This window comes from Acyrthosiphon pisum, chromosome A1 (assembly GCF_005508785.2).
Source record: "Acyrthosiphon pisum isolate AL4f chromosome A1, pea_aphid_22Mar2018_4r6ur, whole genome shotgun sequence".
In the NCBI taxonomy this organism is placed as follows: Eukaryota; Metazoa; Arthropoda; class Insecta; order Hemiptera; family Aphididae; genus Acyrthosiphon; species Acyrthosiphon pisum.
The window spans coordinates 44,375,251-44,396,367 of record NC_042494.1 but is presented as its reverse complement, the minus strand read 5'-3'; the positions used below and the strand labels follow the sequence as shown (position 1 = coordinate 44,396,367).

General features: G+C 34.0%; 2 protein-coding genes across 2 annotated transcripts in view; one reads left to right on the top strand and one right to left on the bottom strand.

Moving 5' to 3' along the window:
- LOC100571057 (discoidin domain-containing receptor 2) overlaps positions 1 to 12,575 on the top strand; it is a 163,227-nt gene extending 150,652 nt beyond the window's left edge. Inside the window, exons 10-17 of the mRNA XM_003247137.4 lie at positions 476 to 577; positions 1,677 to 2,111; positions 3,333 to 3,610; positions 5,892 to 6,265; positions 8,290 to 8,382; positions 8,540 to 8,681; positions 9,626 to 9,775; positions 11,446 to 12,575. Coding sequence (XP_003247185.1) covers positions 476 to 577; positions 1,677 to 2,111; positions 3,333 to 3,610; positions 5,892 to 6,265; positions 8,290 to 8,382; positions 8,540 to 8,681; positions 9,626 to 9,775; positions 11,446 to 11,625 — 1,754 coding nt within the window. The 3' untranslated portion in view covers positions 11,626 to 12,575. The remainder of the gene's footprint in view (positions 1 to 475; positions 578 to 1,676; positions 2,112 to 3,332; positions 3,611 to 5,891; positions 6,266 to 8,289; positions 8,383 to 8,539; positions 8,682 to 9,625; positions 9,776 to 11,445) is intronic.
- A 4,272-nt stretch (positions 12,576 to 16,847) lies between these two features.
- LOC103310445 lies at positions 16,848 to 19,274 on the bottom strand. The gene is made up of 2 exons (XM_008188747.1): positions 19,206 to 19,274; positions 16,848 to 18,305 (listed from the first exon to the last, which is right to left on the bottom strand). The coding sequence occupies exons 1-2, from the start codon at positions 19,272 to 19,274 to the stop codon at positions 16,848 to 16,850; spliced, it is 1,527 nt and encodes a 508-aa protein (XP_008186969.1).
- Positions 19,275 to 21,117: the final 1,843 nt, after the last annotated feature.

Below are 21,117 nucleotides of genomic sequence, written 5' to 3'. Positions count from 1 at the left end.
AAATCACACGCACCGTGCGCGCTAACGCGTACTAATTTCTCGACGACTGCACAATTTATTACAATGCGGTTTTTGTTCATCACGCGTACGATATACAATTCACAATAATATATTCAGCAACGAGTGTCAATATTTTTTTTCGTCCAAATCATTGGCCGACAAATCCACTATGCCGTCATACGTATCTATATACACACAAAGGCAGGTCGTATGCGTGTGATTTATTACCTTATGTATGTATCATATGATATTATGATAGAGAGAGAAAGTGAGAGATAGAAGAAGAAAAGGGGGACGCCGTCCCCGGGATGGTGCGCAATGATTTACAGAGTGTCCGTCGCGTTTACTCGCACGCATAAATCGCCACAAATCGCATTCGCGTCTCGGATTGAATATTGTACGAGTGTTTTGTGGAATTTATTTCTCAGCTCTCGAGTTTTTTTTTCATTTATTTATTTGTTTTTTTTTTTTGCAGAACCGTTGGCTCAGAACGTGACGGTGGACGCAGACGCGCCGTTCGAGGACGAGCAGCTGGTCGGAGGAGCGGTGGATCCGCCTTGGGACTCGCCCGACACCAGTAAGTGTTTTTAATATATTCATGTGGCCGTTGTTGTTTTTATTTTTTTTTATTCGATTTACCCTAGGCGGGGAGGTAAAGGGAAGGTTGGAAGTGGGATTGGGTGGCATCATTTATTAACGAGGCACGATCCCTGGAGGGACGACTGACTCCATATTCGGACTGGGAATGCAACTATGAGGTACATATATATTATATATGAGAATACCTGCTGTAGAACGGCCGTCGTTATATTATATCGTTTCTTTTTTATTCATTTTTCCCGCTATACCCTTAAAAGCACACCACTCGTCTTACACCTTATTCTGTGTCGGCCGGAGATTCCTATACCACTATAACACCACTCATTCTTTCCCAAGAGGTCTTTTCTATTGGTTAGATAAATACGAACATTTCACAAAAATCTGTAAGACAGCACCAGGAACTGGTAACTGTTTTAGCGTGATCTTCCAGTCAGGGATCGTGTATTAACCTGGCCAATGAGACCATGCAAATAGACCATAAAGTCTCGATCCAGTATGGTAGTCGAATCGCATGCCACGTTGTAAGTCTAACTGCACTCGGGTGGTCCGAAAACACAGAGTTTTTATTCAGTTTGTTACTTAATAAAAATATTTTTCAACTTAAATAATTTGAAGTCTTTACTCCTTAGCGAGTACCTACGTTTCAACAGAAATATGAGTAAACGGAATAACTTAAAAATAAAAATTTATTCATTTGCACTTTTGGTCATGTTAAATATTTGTCCAATTTTGGCTAACCGATCTGAGTGCAATTCGAACAAAACTTTTTTTAAACTCGAATGCAATTTGAACTTAACCTTTTTAACCTGAGTGCAACCGGACTAGAAAAAAGTTCAATCCTATACCTGTCCCCGGGCTGAGCAAGATGCTATTGACGGGTGGTTCCATTTTAAACGGAAAATCCCGCAGAGGCGGACTTTTCGTATGCTATCCCCGTGGGAGATACATCCCCTGCATCCATAAGGTATGAATATTATTTTACTTACATCCGGGAAAATGCAATAAACACCTATAAACGTACAAGTCTCGAGCACAGAACATATTGTGCACTAAGTAAAACACGTCCATTTTAACAGCTGCACACAAGGAAAAGGATGACAGGACTGGTGGAGGGCTAGTGGAAGTGCTCATCGGCGTGCTGACGGCCGCCACACTCATCTTGCTTGGGATTTGCGCGATTGTGTTAGCTTTGAGCCGCCGTAAGAAGCATCAGACGATCAGCACTTCGATATTTAAAAAGCCGTTTGGTGTGGCCATAAACATGAAGGACATATTTATGAACCTGTCACCGCACAACAACAACACTACTGGCATCAACAACAACAACAACCATAACCACGGTTCGGGAATCGGAGGCGGTAATCGGCACATCACCGAGAACCCGTTGGTGGTCGGCGAACAGATGCGCAGTGACAGTTTCACGTCGGATGCTTACGACAAATCGCAACACGTCGTTTACGAAACACCATTGTTGGCCCGCAAAGAATACGAGACAATTCGCAATAGCAAAGGTATGTACCTAGCGACAGTATATTAAGTATAATCATCTTACGTGGTACATAACAAGAAGTTGGCTCATTTTTTTGTCAATTTTTTTACAATATTATATTTTTTGTTAAAAGTCACTTCTTGCCACTACGACAAAAAAAGAAGATGGAAATATTTTGCCCAGTTGTGTATTTATGAGTCGTAATTCTAAAGAATTACAAATACTATGCATACAACCGTACAAATTGAAAAAAATCGACTCTCATAATAATAATAATATAATATTTACAACATAATATTCTGAACAATTTTTTTTTGTTTCTCTCGAAATGTTTATCTCCGTTTAACCGACTAAAAAAATATAAACCGCCGTTATCTATTTCCGTAGTATCCGATTATTGTGTGCATAAGGGTCTTTTTCTCCCTAAAACTATATATGAGAACAATGAGTTCGCTCGACAGTGAGTGCAGTATAATAATTAATCACAAACGTGATCTTCCAACATCACACGTCATTATTATTTTATATATAATATTATATATAACATCAAAATAATATTTCAAAGATACATAAACACACTAATACGTGTACCTACTACTGCGCGTAAAACTTTAGAATTAAACAAAGCCACTCGTATTTTGGAAACAATATAATAATTAATTCTCCCCGAGAAAACTCCTCTCGTTTGTTTGTTCTGTGTAGGTAAATCGACAGGTAAATAAAGTATAAGTCCGCATGAACTATTGTATCGTGCTTTTGAATACGATTATTATCGGTACGTGGAATAAACGGATTTGAATCAGAACACAACAAAATCTGCTCGGGTTTATATGAGACCATTCGGGATTATTCTATTCTGAATACCACGTGCTGCGCGTGAGGACAGAGTGAACAAATGTATTTTCATAGGTCCAAGGGCATACAGCTTTAAACAGAAGATAATATTAAACCATAACGATATTAAAAAATAATACAAATTAACCTATCCTAACTTGAATCATTTCATTTAAAAAATCTCGTAAATCCTTCCCACCGCCACATCGTGTGCATGAAAAAAATATCACATTTGTTAGACAATTAATATCTAGTGAAACTTGAGATTGTTATCATTGAAAAGGGGCGAAATTTGATAAACAATTTTTACTAGTTTACGGTAGGTGGAGCTCGAGGTAAAAAAAAAAACTCGAATGAATACCTAACCTAACCTAAAATAAGGCATTAACGACGCCCGTTTCGGTTGTAGACGCGAGGAGTACGATTTCCGGAAAAGAGTTTTGTCGCAGCGACTCGGAACGCGGATCACTCAGCAGTCTGGACACCGACGTCCGTGCCGCCGAATATTCGACAAGGGACAGCGTCACTTCGCTGCACTACCGAAGCCTGCAGAGCCAACCACCGCCGCCACCTGTGCCGGTTCAAGTTGACGCCCCAATTCGGCCCAAACACCTCCAGTGCAGCACCGCCACCGACTTACCGGCGACCAGGAAAAGGTTTCACACGGCACCCCGCGAAAAGCACAGAGTAAGTAAACACTTAACCCACCCGAACCAGTACCGTAGTATGCGCAGAATTCGTGTACTCGCAGTGCGCAGCTTTTGCTGCCGGTTTGTTGTAGACATTTTACTTATATAGACCGGCCCACCATAATATACATTTATATGGTGCAGTGATGCAGTCCGTTTCGTATAAATACATAGTGTGTATGTATATATAATATTATATATGTTTTTTCACCGTGTCAGAGTAAAGTTACTCGGTAACCGAAAATCGCCACCTATCTTGACAAGGTGGAAACGTGAAGAGAACCGGTAAAAGGTAAAAGGTCTACGGTTATACCTGTCCGTCGATGGTCGACTGTTGGAATTAAAATATATTTTTTTCAAATATCAGTTGATACTTACGTAGTTCGTATTTCATTATTGTTTTTTTTTTTATCATATTATTTGTTCGGAGATCGTGCCACCGTTTCAGAAATAATACAGTACGAGTTTACGACATTACATTTAAAATAAAAAAAAACTCAAGTAATAGCTGATTGAACGCCCACGATATAATATTTATACGTATATAAATGACAAAGGACGACATCTATATTATATACCTATTACCTAGTATACAGTTATATAGTCTATATACCTCCATTACTATTCCTTTGCTATGAAAAGTATCGAGTTATATTTTTCGTAGAAAAGGCATCCCCATTCAATAATAACGAAACAAATTATGTTTCTGATATTAGATGCCTGCCTATTATATTATCGAAAGAACGGATTGAAACTATGTAGCAATAAAGACGTAATTGATGGGATGAAATTTTAATCTATATTATTTTTTTGAACACATAATTCCTCGAACAAACTAATAACATTTAGCTTCCACAAATTATTACCTTTCTGTATTTAATACTGCTTACTAAAAGCAATTTACCTACATGATTTATACTAGGCACAGAACTAATTGTATGGTGAAACAATTTTATTTTTATGGAAAAAAATAAGTAACATAAATAAATAAATAATAAGACATGCATTGGTATATAACTGTTTTTATATCTGTTTACATATTATATATCTTAATGATTTGTATCAATATACTATGTTTACTACGATGAAATTATTTCTGGTATTATGCATCATTATATAGGTATACTACATAGAAATTTTATGCGTCGTGTAATAACAATAATATTATTTCATATTTTGCGTTGTGTAAGTAGGGATTAATAACAATATGAACTAGCTAATTGATATGTAGGTATTTCATTGAACATAATTATTTCTAGATCAAATGATGTTTGTTGTATTATACGAAACGAAAGAAAATATCAGTTCTAGGCAGCACAAATAAGTTTTTTTATTTTGTATGGCTTTACTGGCCTTTCCCTAACAGGCTTACCCTCACCCGAAAATAAATTACTATGCAATATAAAAATTATGAAATAAAGTAGAATATACATGGGCTTTAATATTGAAACTGATTTTAAAGCCAAATTTTAATTCACATTCTGCCACTAAAATATAGTGACTAAATTATAATCAGTTTAATGAAAATACAGTGTTTACTATCTAGACCATCACTATTCACTACTGTATACTGTATAGTTATCGATTAATCATTTTATCGTTTCATTTGCATTAAACACAAGCACGTGAAATAATATGCGTTCGGTATTGATTTTAATTCACTGTCGCATGGATAAAGTAATTATTACATACAAAATATAATATATTATACCGAAATACCTGATGATTTTTGTGCTGGTATTATAACATTTTTATGAAATGCATTAAAATTTATACATATTATTACAATACCGGATTATTGACATTATAATATACCAATATATATACCTATAAAAAATTATATTTGTGATATACATACATATATATATTTCTCGTTTGAGTTAGGTAGTTATTGTTATTTAAACCAAACACAATTATGATATTCGGGATTTCATATTTTTATCTGAAAATTAATTTATACAAACAATCTATACCCATACTATTTTAAATATTAATAAACCGTACAAATACGGTTTATATTATGTGTTGTTATAAAACATATTATGTTCGGTCAAGATGATCCTCGCAGTTTTTGCATAATAATTGAAGTTCTATCTTTGCCATTAGAAATCCGTGTGTTATCATTATTGTGTTTCCGAATCGCATAGTCCATTTAATATTGTTTTTCTTTTCCTATATTTAAATTAGGATTTGGCCATTCGTGAATCGTACCAACTTAAATTTGAAATCCTATCCCTGTATACTCTATATTATAGTCTATACCATACGGTTGCTTTCAGATGGCGCCCCCTTCGGTGTCGTGGAACATTAGTCCCAGCATGGGCCAAGTGTACAAGTGCCGGGAAGCGGACATTGTGCAGATACCACGGTACTGTTTGAACGTGGTCAGTAAGCTGGGCGGCTCGCACCTTGGGGAGGTGGCCGTGTGCGAGACGACAATGGACGTCCGCTTGACGGACAACGGACGCGTGGCGGCCAAGACTTGCAACTCCGACTCGACCAGGGAAGTCAAGTTCCTGTGCAGCCTGCTCGATCCGAACTTAGTGCGCGTGTTTGGAGTGTGTGCTAACGAGTCTCCACCGTGGTTGATCACTGAGTACCCGGCTGAGCTTGGCGACCTGGTCATAGTGTTGAGGACGCATTCTGCGCTCACGTAAGTCAATCGCCTGCCCTGTATTTATCAGTATTCATTTAACACATTGATATGATAATATTATGTTCTATAAATACATATAATATCATTACACTATTATTATCGTTTCCACGTTTTTTTTTATATCTATTCGTGTATAAAACATGTATTGTGTATATAATATATTATATCATTTATTAGTTAGAAATTTATTAATATATAATATTTTGAAAAAATACTAAAAATTTTTAATTTATTGTTTACTATTTGTATAATACCCATAATTTTAAATTGTAATAATAATTAAAAATGTATAATATATAAAATATCCCATTACTCTTTAGGCATATATGCATTAAGTAGATACTCGTACATAATTCAATATAAATTCAGAATTTTTATCAATATAATATAACAATAAAAAACGTTTATAACGTGTTATTTAAATTTTATTTTTAATTTAAAGTCCTAAAGCACACTTACATGCAAATTTGAATTCTTCTTGCATAGTAGTTTCATCGTGTTTGTTAATTTCGTAATAATAATGAACATATTACTCAAATGAATGTATGAAATAGAAGTTTAATACTTTCAAAAACTTTTGTAATTTGTGAATCAGTTTTTTTCATATCACTGAAAACCTAAAACCAATCGTTAGTGCAAAAAAAAGTTCGTTGGTCCTATTATCCCTATATGAACATATTCCAAAGTTCTCGCTTTTATATGGATATCGTATGGATAACGAATAAGAATTTTATTGTTATAGGTACTAATTAAAAATAGTATACGATGCAACTTGTGGGACCTAAATAATTAAAATTTAAACATGCATCTAAGACGAAATTCTTGGAAAATAGTCTTTAATTATTTTATAATGTTATTAGTTATATTATTAATTATTACTTATATATTCATCAAAAACAGTTTAATTTTGTCTCCGTCTATAATATATATAAAAAAATGTAGGGACCGTTAAAAAAAAATGATTAATTTTTGGCATCCATATAAAATCCCATTGCTTCGAGCGATTTTTGTAACATGGCAATTATTTTTAAATTTAAACTTTGATTCGTTGTGGTGTATTAAAATTTTTCAAACGCATCATTTTTCTCAACTATATAATGGCTTTTTCTCCTGAACAACGCCTAAAGAACTGTTCCTCCGTGGCGTCCCCGTCGTACAACAGTTAAAAACGCATCACATTTTCTATTTCGTTTTCATCAGAAACTTTGTCTCATGTTTAAATATTTAAAAATGTTTAAATCGATGGTTGAATGTGTTTTGTTTCTGAATACTTATGATAACGTCTATTCAATTTTTCTTCTATACATGAACATACATAGTAAATTATAGACTATACAAATGTGTAGTTATTTTCATTATCATTTTAATTTAAATCAAACGTAAACGTAAAATTAGTATACCACCAGCTTTTATGGTACCTATATTGATGTTAATAAAATGCAGTGGTATGTTTCATACCTTCTAAAACTTATTATTGTTGTTATATAAAATGCCGTTTAGCGTTTATTATAATAAATAAAACAGATGAATTATTAGTAAATTATTAGCAATTTTTTTTAAAATATAATTATTTAGACTTTGAAATTAGTTTTGCTAATTCTTATGTATGCCTAAAATGCTACGCATTTCCTAAAATTTAAATAAATATACACAAAATAACGCTCAATTTGTACCTATTATAATTAATAGAATCAGATTATTCGCTGGAATGTTCTGTAGTAAATTATCTAATAAGTTAAGTGGTTAATTTGCCAAATTCCAAATAATATATAATAATTAACGAAAAATATTTAGAATATGGAGTATTTGACGATCTTTGCAATGCAAATATTGAAATATTCCGTTAAAACATATTTTTGCCACAAATTATATTATCGATGGTTACTTGAAGGTAAAAAAAAAATCGCAACCTTTGAACAGTTAATAACAGCATTAATGGTGTAAACCATTGTATTTTTGACACAGTTTTAAATAAAAAAACGACTTTTCACGTTCTAAAGTGTGGTTATTTTTTTCTGTAGGTATACGACGCTAATGTTCATGGCCACTCAAATCGCATCGGCCATGAAGTATCTGGAATCCAAGAACGTGGTGCACAAAGATTTGGCGGCCAGGTAAGCTGAAGTCGTTTTTCTTACAAACCTTTTAAAATATTGTTAATTGTTATCATGCGCTTCAATTAGACATGATATTGATGTTTGTATGAATACAATATAATATTATGACCGCAATCCGTTTAATGTCTATTGTTATTGTTTACCCGGAAAACAGAAACTGTCTGGTTTCGAGAGGCTATTCGATCAAAGTGGCTGACGTGGCAGTGTGCAATCCGGCTTACAAAAAGGACTATAGTGAAATCGGAAATAGACCTCCAGCACCAATTCGATGGCTTCCATGGGAAAGCATACTACTGGTAATATTACATATAATAATTAATTGGTATTATGATTGTGTATAGAGCATAAATATGCGTTATAAATGATGATGATGACTATTGTTATAACTCGTTTATTCATCATCTCTAAACACTCCAACTAAAAACTGCAATATCGATGATAAAACAAAAAACATATAAAACTAATACGCGCAGCTTGTAAATACCTGGAAAATATCCTAGAGTAGGTATATAAGAATAAAATATCTTGGTATTATATTTTTGTTTTTACCTTAAAACTTTTAGATAACTACCTACACAATTTTTTTATTCTTATTATAAGTAGGTATATCCTGTATCAAATATGAACTATTATGTGTAACTATTAAATGTACAACTGTACTATGTGCCAATCGTCGGGTTTAATATTCTAAAACTAAAAATGAATTTAACAATATATTATTATACATAAATATCATTCAGTCTCGAATAAATTTCAACAAAGATTTCGTTCGAGCAATGCTTTCTAAGTATATAAATACGTAACTATATGGCATTTCTTGTAGTAGGCAGGTGCTTCATAGAAAATTGTTTTCTTACCGTAGTGTTTGATTTAAATAGCAAAACGAATGTATGAATACAAATTTGATTTCGCGTTTGTTGTACTTTTGAAGTTTTAAGTGCTTCAGTAGTGCATTAACTAAAATAATTGCTTATAATTACATTACGTAACTTTTTCAATCAAATTTTTCTGGCTCATACTTTATTATTGTGGCATATAACATAATATTATAATATTATTCCCACTATAGTGAATTGTTAATATTATTATTATTATTTTTATTTTTTTTTTTGAGAAAATGGGAGGTCTCAGGTAGATGGTCGGATATTATCAAGCAGCACCTGTGTACCCGTGTCTATAGTTACACTTAGTTGCGATTGTAAGAATAATTTCATACTTATATTTTTTTTTCTCCAAATAGGATCGATACACGTGTCCGAGCACGGTATGGTCATTTGCCGTAACAATGTGGGAACTGTTGAACATGGCCAGAGATAAACCATTCCCGCACCTCACCAACGAGCAGGTCATACACAATGCTGAGCAGATGTACTACGGAGGAGAGCTACAAGTGAGTCTAAACCGGTGACTAAAATATACACTGTGTATGCACTATATGCTTACACCATCAGCACACGACACTACAGTTATTATTACATAAATACCCGAAATTACTAACATTTATATTACGTCTTATACCGCTGAAACAGCGAGAGCTATAAATGGTAAAACGGATGATATCATTATCAGGTATAATGTATAAAAATAAATGTTTAATATATTGTATAAAATATAATCATTGTACTGAAGTAATTATCCTTTTCATAATATAATAAGTGTAAGTACAGACAACATGTTCATAGAGAAAAATTATAAACTATTTGGGTGCTATAATAGTCCGTTCCAGTACCTACTCTATCGAAATGTTTATGGAATTTAAATAACATCTTACTCGCTCATTCGCCTCGTCTCATTTGTATACATATCTATATATATTTTTTTTTTTGGTACAGAGTATATAAAACATCTTAATCCAATTTTAGTTTTATTTTCTATATCACATTCGGTTTATTACGACGGGCATGTGAGAGTGTTCGTGGAAGTGTGCAGGCACATAGGCGTATTGAACGCCCTTCATTTATTTCTTTTAATATACGTTTATTATATTAGTCTGTGTTTTACGTGTACCCCCCCCCCCCTCAAAAAAAAAAACTTTGAGGACCGGAACCTGCCGTGTAAGAGGGATACTGTTATAGTGATAAACCGATAACCTGCAGTGAAAAGGTCCAGGCTTAGAAAATAAAAAAAATATTTGGATGTTATATATACAATGTTTAGTTTTTATCTATTATTATTATTATTCACCGACACGTATATACGACATCAAAGTTATATCTATATAACTATACGGGTATACTAAATGTGTTTATAAACTAAAAAGGGTTTCTGGTGGGATTCGAAAGTTGAGTAAAGCGACTGAAATGAGTGTGTTTAAATTTTAAAACAATGATAAATCATTTCGTTTGAAGGTGGTTCTGAAGAGAGCTTGGCTTACTGTAGTTAAATTAATATATTATAATAATATTAAATAATGACAACCGTGGCCATGGATTAAAATGTCAAGTCTTAATAACACTCAAAACTATATACATTTTATTAGAAAAGTCCAAAAATCGTAAGTATTCTGTTAGAAAACTAAATCTCTATTAAATAAAATAAAATTGATTAAAAATAATAAATATTATTCTGCAGATAGTTACTCTACTCCATAGTTATTAAAATTATCGAGACGCGTATTGTCAGTTATAATTAATAAACCTGTCACTCTAATATTGTATGTATTAATAATGCATTTTTAAGAAACTGGTGTTGAATAATCGCATTTTGCTTTTCAATAATATACACTAAAATAATTTTATTGAGTAATAAAAAACAATTATTGTGAAAACACCACTTTTTAATAATTAATTTTGGCAAATCACTGCCGGCACCGGCTTAGTCAGGTCTTTTTGATACACTGTGAATATGAAAGAAATAAATCATATTTCCGGACGATTCCAATTGTACTTTTTAGTTATTATACCTAGCGTACCTACCTAGCTAATATAATCAATAGGTAATCATTATTACTCCACAATAAAATATTATGTACCTATGGTATGTAGTACGAATGTACGATATTATAATATATTAGGTATTTAGTTTCCGATGGTTAAATTATCGAATAACTTGTGTTTCCAGGTACTACTACCCAAACCTAACCTGTGCCCCACCGAGATTTACGAGCTCATGTGCCAATGCTGGAAGCGCGATCAAAACCTAAGGCCCACGTTCAAACAACTTTACCATTTCCTGAAACGCAATCACACAACGTACTCGTGCGAGATTGATAAGCAACTGCACAACATTTCACCGATATAATAAATCGTATTGTTAGATTATATAATGTAAACCGTAATAATATTATTTATTATCATTATTATTATTTATTATTATTATTACTATTATTGTTTGTAATCAATTGTAATATTTGTATAGGAACTAGTGTATTGCATGTGTATTATGTATAATATGTGTGTACGCATGACGTATATGTGTAAAATATTATGTATGAAGAATGTAAATTTTCTTGTTGAACCTATTTTCTTTACCCGCTCTGTTCAAAAAAATTCTCTCTCGATTTGCAGCATTCAACGAAATAGATTATAATATGATACCTATATAGGTTAACCGTATATAAAGTGAGAACAGGGTTTTGCTTCGTCTACTACTTTGTGATAAAAACTTTTTTTGAAAAATCACTTTTTTTTTCTAACTCCACAACCGGCCGAGACCGCCGGACAAACGCTTCGTGACAATTTATTTCCATAAACTATTTCATATCGTGTATTTTTCTAATTCGTGTATACTTTTATAAGAATAAATATATATACCTATATTATGTAATTAATATTAATATTATGTTGTATAATCGAAAACGTTGTTAGCTAGACAATCAATGTGGTAGGGTACATATAATATATTATATTGTATATAATATGTTGGAATGGGTTGTAATTTCGATGTCATCTTTGTAATATATTATTATATATTATATTATTAAAAACGTTATTTTATAATAGGCCTAATTACTTCGGTAGGGTCTTACTATTTAGGCTTAATATTAATTATGTAACAATAAACTGTATTATATAGTAATGATTAGTGTTATAATAATATATTATACATAGTATTTTAATACATAAGATCGGCTTATGACGTGCAATAATGAACATTATATACACTATTGTTTAGTTAATATTAAATATTCTAATGTTCTTTTTTTTTTTAATTCGTTAGTTAATGTGATTAAAACGACCTGTAAACATGTTTCTCTGTGAGTGTTTCTTTGGGGTTTTTTTTACATTTTATAGTAAAAATATACATCTATTATATTTTTGTTTATAAAAATCTTTAAGACGCCACATTTGTGTCTCCACAAAGAAATTAGAGACACAGCTTTATCCCAAAACAAATACAATATAATATACGGTATATTATATACAATATTAATGTAGAAAAAATAATTTATCTGTGATTAATATTTTAAACATTTGAAAAAAATTGAATTACGTTATTTAGCATTTTGGATATAGATATTATACTATTATTCATAATAATATGATATTTGTTTTGTATAGTATATTAGTATGACTCCAAAATTACAATTAAAAATGTAATTTAGTTTAAAAAAAAAACTGAAAAACATCAGATTATTAAAATTCTATACGCATTGCCCACAGACCAAAAATAAATATTAACGATAATAAATAATTATGATCTCAGTTGTTTATAAAAGTAATATATGTACCTACGCGATATTTTCGCATAATAAAAATATATTTATCATCGTTACTTTAATGTTATATACCTATTGAGTAGTGTTAGACTGTTATACTTTATAATAGATTAGGTTAGGTTAGGAGGACCTAAGGTCCTCCTATACATAGGTTACTCGTTCGACTTTAAGCGTTCATATTTAATGTATAGTTATAATAACTTTTATTTTACTTTGAGTAAATTTTTAATTTCAAAATCCAAGTTAAGAATTTAGTATTTATTTTTAGTATGCACTATATGCTTACGTATTTCAGAATTCCATGCCTAAAAACCATATTTAAAAAAGATGGACAAGTTCTGTACAGTATTTGTCGAGTATGTCATCGTAATGGCTGTGTTTGATTTGAATTCGATGATAAATCAGTGCAAACGAAAAACTATTCTGAGCGGAGACGGTGTGTCATCCTCGCATATACTTACCTACATGTATAAATAACCAAATTTAATAATTAAAAACCGTTAGCATTGCAAATATCGTAATATATCGTATTTTACATACAAAACATTCATTTGCTAAGCTCATAATCTAAAAATAAATAATTTAATTGTCAAGACTCAAGACTAATTATAAATTCGTAGTGAAACTAAATGAAGCAATGGATTATGAACATCCACAATTTTTCACCAATTGGCACCAAATTTTGCACACATATTATTTGGGATCCCGGACTGGTCGTATTAGATTATAAGCCACGGTTATAACAACAGCTGTTATATTATATTGTAGAATGCATAGTTTATGACAGAGGCTTATAAAATCAAAAAATACTTGACTAGTTTTGACGATTCGAGGATGGCTTGGACAGTGCAACTACACATTTTGGGGCTGATGTGCAAATCTTAATTTTGGGCCTAAATATGCAAAATTTAAATAAATTATTATATTAAGCTATCTAAACAAAAATATGTAATTGTATAATTGCTACATAAAAATAGTATTATAGTATAATATCAACACATTTGTAATTTATCTAACAAAATTGTTTTTTCCTCACTTTTGCGTTTGAAAAGTCGTCAATGATTATCTCTGCATCTATCTCGGAAATTCTTCTCCTTCCTATGTTCAGTATGGAAATGCCACGAAACGTTCTTGACTTATAGAATTGCGCAAAAAATTTTCGATTATGGATATTGGATGACGTAGGTAGACCACGGGCCCGCATTATTCTCTTATTTTTGTTCTGAGGATCAGTATTACATTTGGCCGCATTGCCAACGAGTGAACAAGTTTGGTATGATATTTTATTACAATAAATTATAAATATTTAATAATATTATGATCAAATCTGTTTTTTTTATTCTTCATTTTACTTAAATTTTCTTGTGTATCAAAGTGCATCATTTTTTGGGTCATCAATGCTTTACAAGAACATAATTTGTTTCATGAAACAGATACTTCATGCAACAGTGAAACTTTTATTTTGCATTTTTCGGTAATTTTGTTAGTTTAAATGCATTTTTATACTTATAAGCAGTCCTGTAGAGAATACTTTTAAAAAGTACTTGAGTAAATACTCAAATACATTTTTTTTAAGTATTTAAGATACTTTTCAAATACTTTTGGTTTTTTGAGTGGGTTTCTAATTATCGTTATATAAACAGATAGGAAGTAGGTAATCTAATAGTTATCTAATAGTTTTAAATAAGGGAATATTGTTATTCAATATTCAATAACTTTTTTTAGAAATCTGGTTTTCAGAAATCTTTGGGCTTCGGCTAGCACAGAAATACAGAATATTAAATAAAACTATTATTCTATTATTGTAGTTGACAATATTATTTGTCCAACCAATTATTTCGAATAAAAATAAAATGTTCGAAATAAAAACCAAATTATTCAATACAAAAAAAATATTTAAAATACCATTCAAAATACTTCATGCTGAAAGTATTTAAAAAGTTATTCAATACTTAAAAAAAGTATTTGAATACTTTTACTCAAATACTTTTACTTAAATACTTTACAGGACTGCTTATAGGTATTATATACGACTTAACTAATGGCTTTGACTAGTCTTCAAGTAGGGAGGGAGGTGGGGTAATATCCTTTTGGTCCAAAAATTCTACTTTTAACTATTTACCCACCTAGGCCTATACAGGGGAAAACATCTATCTAATAGTAAAATTTGTATAAGCCGTGATTATAATATTAATAAACACTCTGAACTTTTAATCAAATTTCAAATTTTTTTTTTCAATAAATGTTTAGTAAATTATTTTAAATTGATTGGACGTTTTAAATTAGGTGAACCTAATATAACATTGCATTGAAAAAATAATTATTTTATATGTAAATTTTTAAGGGCATTATTCCGGTAAAATACAATTTCAGCCACTTTTTAGAGCACACATTTCGACGGCTTTTGGAGCATTTAAATCCGGGCCCTGAGTGTATATACAATATATTATTATACATTGCATACGTGTGTGCGCGTGTTACGTGCATGTCGGGTGTGATTTTTAAAACGCTAAACGGCTAAACAAACAATACGACAACAGACAATCGATCGTGCTGAGGGTTGTAAAACCGGAGTTTGGCCACAATATAATATAATATAATAATATATAATTTTATATATGTCTCTACTACTATAATATAGTAGATATAACGTAAGCCATCGAGTCTATAATCGATCCTACTCGTAGAAGTTTACACGTAACGATGGTTATAGGTAGATAATATATTATACAACTCACGGGACTCGGTGGTATATATTGTACAACTCTCACGCGTGATCAATCACAACAAATTATCAACAAAATTCAAAGTAGTTTGATAGTATAGGAAGGTATAGGTTTGTATAATATAATACATAGGTACGGGTATATAATAGGTAATCAATGTTCACGCAGGAAATATTTACCCTTTTAATTTGACTTAATACCTATATATACAGTCACTGCATGTAGTAAATATATTTTATAATGCATAAATCGAATTCGCTATAGTGCTGCAGGTTTTTCAAATTGTCAGCAATACTAAAAAAATTGAAAATTATATTTTATATTTTAATTGCCATCTTAATCATAAAATAACATTCCATTAATCTACTGCCCGATAACTATTTAGGAGTTGGGAGGGAGTTTATGGTGTATTATTATATCAACAAAAAAATGAATTCACAGGAAACATTTTCAGGCATTGGTCCTATTGTAGAATTGTCAGATTTTGAAACGTTTTTTTTTTGTATCTGAGAGAAAAAGATTTTCTACAGGCACCATTAAACTCTGATTTTTATTTCATTTCAAATGATGGTGTTGATGAAAAAAAGAATAAAGTCATCGGTTTTGTTCATCGTGTGTGGACTGTATATTTTATTTGAGCAAAAATGTGGTTGTGCATATCAAGCAAAAAAAAAAACAAAGTTGCGACATTTGTACATAACCTTACAATGATAAGAATGATAACAATCGTGATAACTACATGTTACGTAACACCGCCCGCCTTAAGCGACAGTCTCAAAAGGAAGAATTACAATATAAGTCATAAAAATATAAAAAAAAATATAACATATAAGTATAAAATACATAACAGTGGAGAATTATTCCCTTATAAACAAAATAATTTACTTAATACATATTTAGGCAATAGGAACAACATGTGGCTCAGCCTCTGACGGAAGTGGGAGTCGGATGATCTTGGTGATCGGTCTGGTTTAAGTGGAGGTTTGGGTCTTGACCGTGACAACACGTACCAAGTGATCGTGTGCACTTGGGTGTACAGCAGTGATTCGTGCTAAGGGCCAATGGTTTGGTGGTGTGTTTTAATTTTTTAGGACAACAAGATCCCCGACTTGAAATTCCTGTTGAGGTGTTCTCCATTTTTGACGGTGTTGCAGTGTTAATAAGTAGTCCGAAGACCACAACTTCCAGAAACGCTGTTGCTGTTGTTGCAGAAGATTCCATCTAGTCAGCCTGTTGGGCTGAGTGGTAGAGTAGTCTTCACTTGGAAGAGCTGTTAGAGCCCGTCCGATCAAAAAATGCCCAGATGTTAGAGTATCGCAGTCGTTGCTGTCAGTGGACAGCGCACATAGAGGTCTGGAATTCATAATTGCCTCTATCTGAGTAAATAATGTGCACAGTTCTTCTTGAGTGTACACCTGAATGCCAGTAATCCTTTTGAAAATGGACTTACATGATTTGATATTGGCCTCCCATAACCCTCCAAAGTGGAGTGTGGCTGGTGGAATAAATTCCCAATGGATATCATGTGGCAAACAAAAGGCATTAATTTGTACCATGGACTCGGTGCGTTTTAAGAACTCATAAACTTCACGTAGCGTGTTTTGCGCACCCACAGAATTAGTGCCATTGTCACTCAGAATGGTAGATGGATATCCACGACGAGAGACGAAGCGTCGCAAAGCTGCAATGAACACTTGAGTAGTCAGGTTGCTTACGGTCTCCAAATGGACAGCCTTTGTGGTGAAACACACAAATAAAGCCGGATAGCTCTTGAAAGTGGTCCGGGTGCGTCCTGATGGTAGGCGAGTGATGAATGGACCCGTGTAGTCAATCCCACAGCGTGTAAATGGAGGTGAGATAGTTACACGCGATGATGGAAGATCCGCCATGAGTTGTTGACTATGAATCGATCGAAAACGATGACAGCTAATGCATTGGTGTATGATTCGCTTGATAGTATTTCTGGCATGTATTATCCAATACGTTTGGCGCAAGATGGACATAGTGACGTTTAGACTTGAATGTAAATTGTGACAATGTGTTTGGCGTATGATTAACTCAGTGAGATGATAAGTCTTTGGCAAAATAATTAGATGCTTTTGCTCGTAAGAAAGCGTGGAGCGATCTAGTCGGCCGCCAACTCTTAGTATACCGTCGCTGTCCATACGCGGATTCAGGCTGCTGAGTGCGCTAGTCTTCTTCACAGGAACCTGTCGATGTAGGCAGTCTTTCTCGACTGAAAATTCAATTTGTTGGACATATTTTATCCAAAAGTAAAGTGCCTGTTTCCGTTCACCGACACTGACGAGTCCTATCTTTCGATGAAGTGTAGGTGACTGGCAGTTTCTTATGAAACGGAACACATAAGATGTAACTCTTAATGAACGTTCTAAATTAGAATGATGTAATAATAAATCCGTTACTAACACGGTGGGTAACGATACTTGTATATTTGTGTCCCGTTCTTCAGGTATGGATGTGAGAATTGGTAGTGTTGAAGGTGGCCAGCTGGTTTCTCTGATTAGCCAGGCTGGTCCCTGCCACCATTACAATTTAACTGCCTCAGCACATTTGCTTCCCTGGCCTACATTACAAATATGATTACTATTTTATATACATAGTCACCTAATACTACATAAGAATGATAACAATCGTGATAACTACATGTTACGTAACAGATGGTATAAAATAATTTATAAAAAAAAGCTTAAAATTTCTTATTCTTAAAGACATAGAATAATACATATAGATAGGTATTATAAGGTTTGAAATTAAAATAATAATAAACAGAGTTCAATGTAACCTATAAATTGTATAATATTAACTACCTAACCCTCTATTAGTTAAAAAAAATCTATCAAATTTGGTTGTTTCTACAGGACAAGATAAATATTCCCGTAAAGTATTTTTGTGGTTAAAATGACACTGACACTGGTACACACTGGCACACTGGACGACTTACGTTTTAAACTCGACATTTAATAAATAGTTTTGTCGTATAATTAACTTAATAATTTGCTTAATTTAGGAGACTGGGTACAATTTTAACAGTTTTCATAAAATTATTTTTTTCTAACAAAATTCAAAATTGTTTGTTTCGTCTACACTTTCAATTAGTAATAGGTAAGTTATTACCTTTAAAATGATGTGTGTATTGAATCTTTATTTCCACATGTTGTGTAAATATAGAAAAAAAATTTTACAATTGTACCCAATACAGGGTATTGAGTTAGAAATTCATAAAAAAGTTTATATTTAAATTTAATATTTGAAAATGTAATACACGATTCCTCATAAGTTTGCCTACAATCATCTAAAAAAAAATTCTATTAAATGTCAGTTACGCTATATTTAGAACACATCGGCGGCCATCAGCAGCTGACCATTGTTTACGTCGGCGTAAGTTTCTTCGTAATAGTCGTTCAGTACTCGCGTACCCACGCACCACCAATTTTGGAAGACACGGACGCTTGCGATTGGGATAGGCCACTGTCCGGGGACAACATTGCTAGCTTCAGGGCTATGTAAATATCCACGAACAGCCAGCCGGTACACAACAGTCCAAGCTCCAGTCGACCACGAATCAGGGCGAGACCGTGCGCATATAGAATGACAAACTTTTCAAAGCCGCCGCGGATCAAAAAAATATTTCGACGTAATCGTTATACCGATTGGTTTAAACGAGCGAAACGAAAACGTTCGAGTCACGTTGGCTGGCGCTGTAAGCTACCATGGCGCAGTTCTTCACGGAACAGCGTACAACTGCAGCCGCCACACAATTTTGAAATCCCGCGGCTTATCAATCACCCGTCACCCGTACACGTTATCACTCGCACACATGATGGCTACCAGTCGGCTTGGTCGTTCGAGTAGGTACAATGTAGTCAGTTCCATTGCCACCGTAAATGAACGACCATTTTTCAACGACCACTCGGGTCAAACGGGAAGGGCGTCCCGCTACCCGTCATACGCTGCACGCGCGCAGGGACGATCGGTGATAATACAGTACATGGTCTTGGACACAGCTAAATTTGCAGTACCTGAGTGCTACGCGAAACAAGGGCCGAGTACCTCGTCCGGTTTTTAGACAACACCGAGTCGTTACTCACGTAAGCGCGTTGACACCAAAACGTCCACACAATCGCTTACGGAATTTGTACTGATTTAAACAAGCTCGCGCCCCGCACGTAAATAATGGACTATCCGAATCGGAGTCGGTAGGTGTTATCGTCCGGCGAACGCGCGACACTTTCCGTAGGTACACATATTCAGCTACATAGAACATTTACGTTCAGCGTGCTTCGACGCATTGCAGACGTTTTTGACTTCATGTCGGATATCTCCATTCTCCACTCACTTATCGTCACCATTCATTATATATTTTCAATAGTACGGACGGAGAAAAATTATGCCATCATCACGCACGTAGTTCGGTAATTCGTAACAACGAAAAACCAACTAAGAAATTTTTCCGTCACCACACCATCTATCCGGTACCCACTCTTAAATCCCAAACCTATACCATACCACCACACTCACCCCACCTGTGATACGTGTCGTCAACATCAACGGCTTATGGGGCAGCCGTAGGTGTAGGGACAGAGGTAACAGAGCAACAAGTGTTCATCTGCACAGGTGACGGGGGCACAAGCACACACACTTCGCACACCCCCGAATCAGGTCATTCTGTACACGTAAGACATCAGGCGAGCACAGAGACAACCGATAGGGACAGGTTGTTCATCGCGGTTAACACCGACCACCAATCAGTCTCTGCCACGGTTCAGAACCAGTTGCCCGGCTCGACCGATTGCAATACGTCTAATAACGTCACGCGAACACGCCGGACATAATTCCAACCCACCGCGGTCGAACATGAATTTCCGTCAGGCTTCGTAACGGCGCTATTAGATTCACAGACACACAAATCGTACGTAAACCCGACCATATCCCGTAAATACAGCAAACCCCTCCATGGACCAACCAACACAGTCCGAATGGCGGACGATCACTTGCAACAACCAGAGCAGTGCACCATGGGCAACCGTCGCAGCCATACCACCCGTATGGTGGTTTGGTAACGGCAGTCGGCAAGGCAGGACAGGGGACCGTGTCGCGAAGTGTCAGCAAAGTGACAACGGTCAGTGGAATAGGCGATTCCAGTATCCATCACCGGACTGTTGGACCGATAGCATCAGGGCAGTGCCGCAATAACTGGGGGTGCTAGGGGTGCGAAGAACCCCTTGGCCCCTCGTTAAATCATAAAAATGGGTCCCGGGGCCAGTGGCCGAACTATTTGGAACTTTTTTCTTTTAAGGTGTTTCACAAAGTGGTATCTTACTATCTTAT

Bases quoted from the DNA above. Each gene is read 5' to 3' on its own strand.
- LOC103310445 (XM_008188747.1), bottom strand. From the start codon at position 19,274: ATGTTGTCCCCGGACAGTGGCCTATCCCAATCGCAAGCGTCCGTGTCT. The intron at 18,306-19,205 runs GTACGCGAGTAC...TAATGGTGGCAG, and splicing joins CCAAAATTGGTGGTGCGTGG to GGACCAGCCTGGCTAATCAG.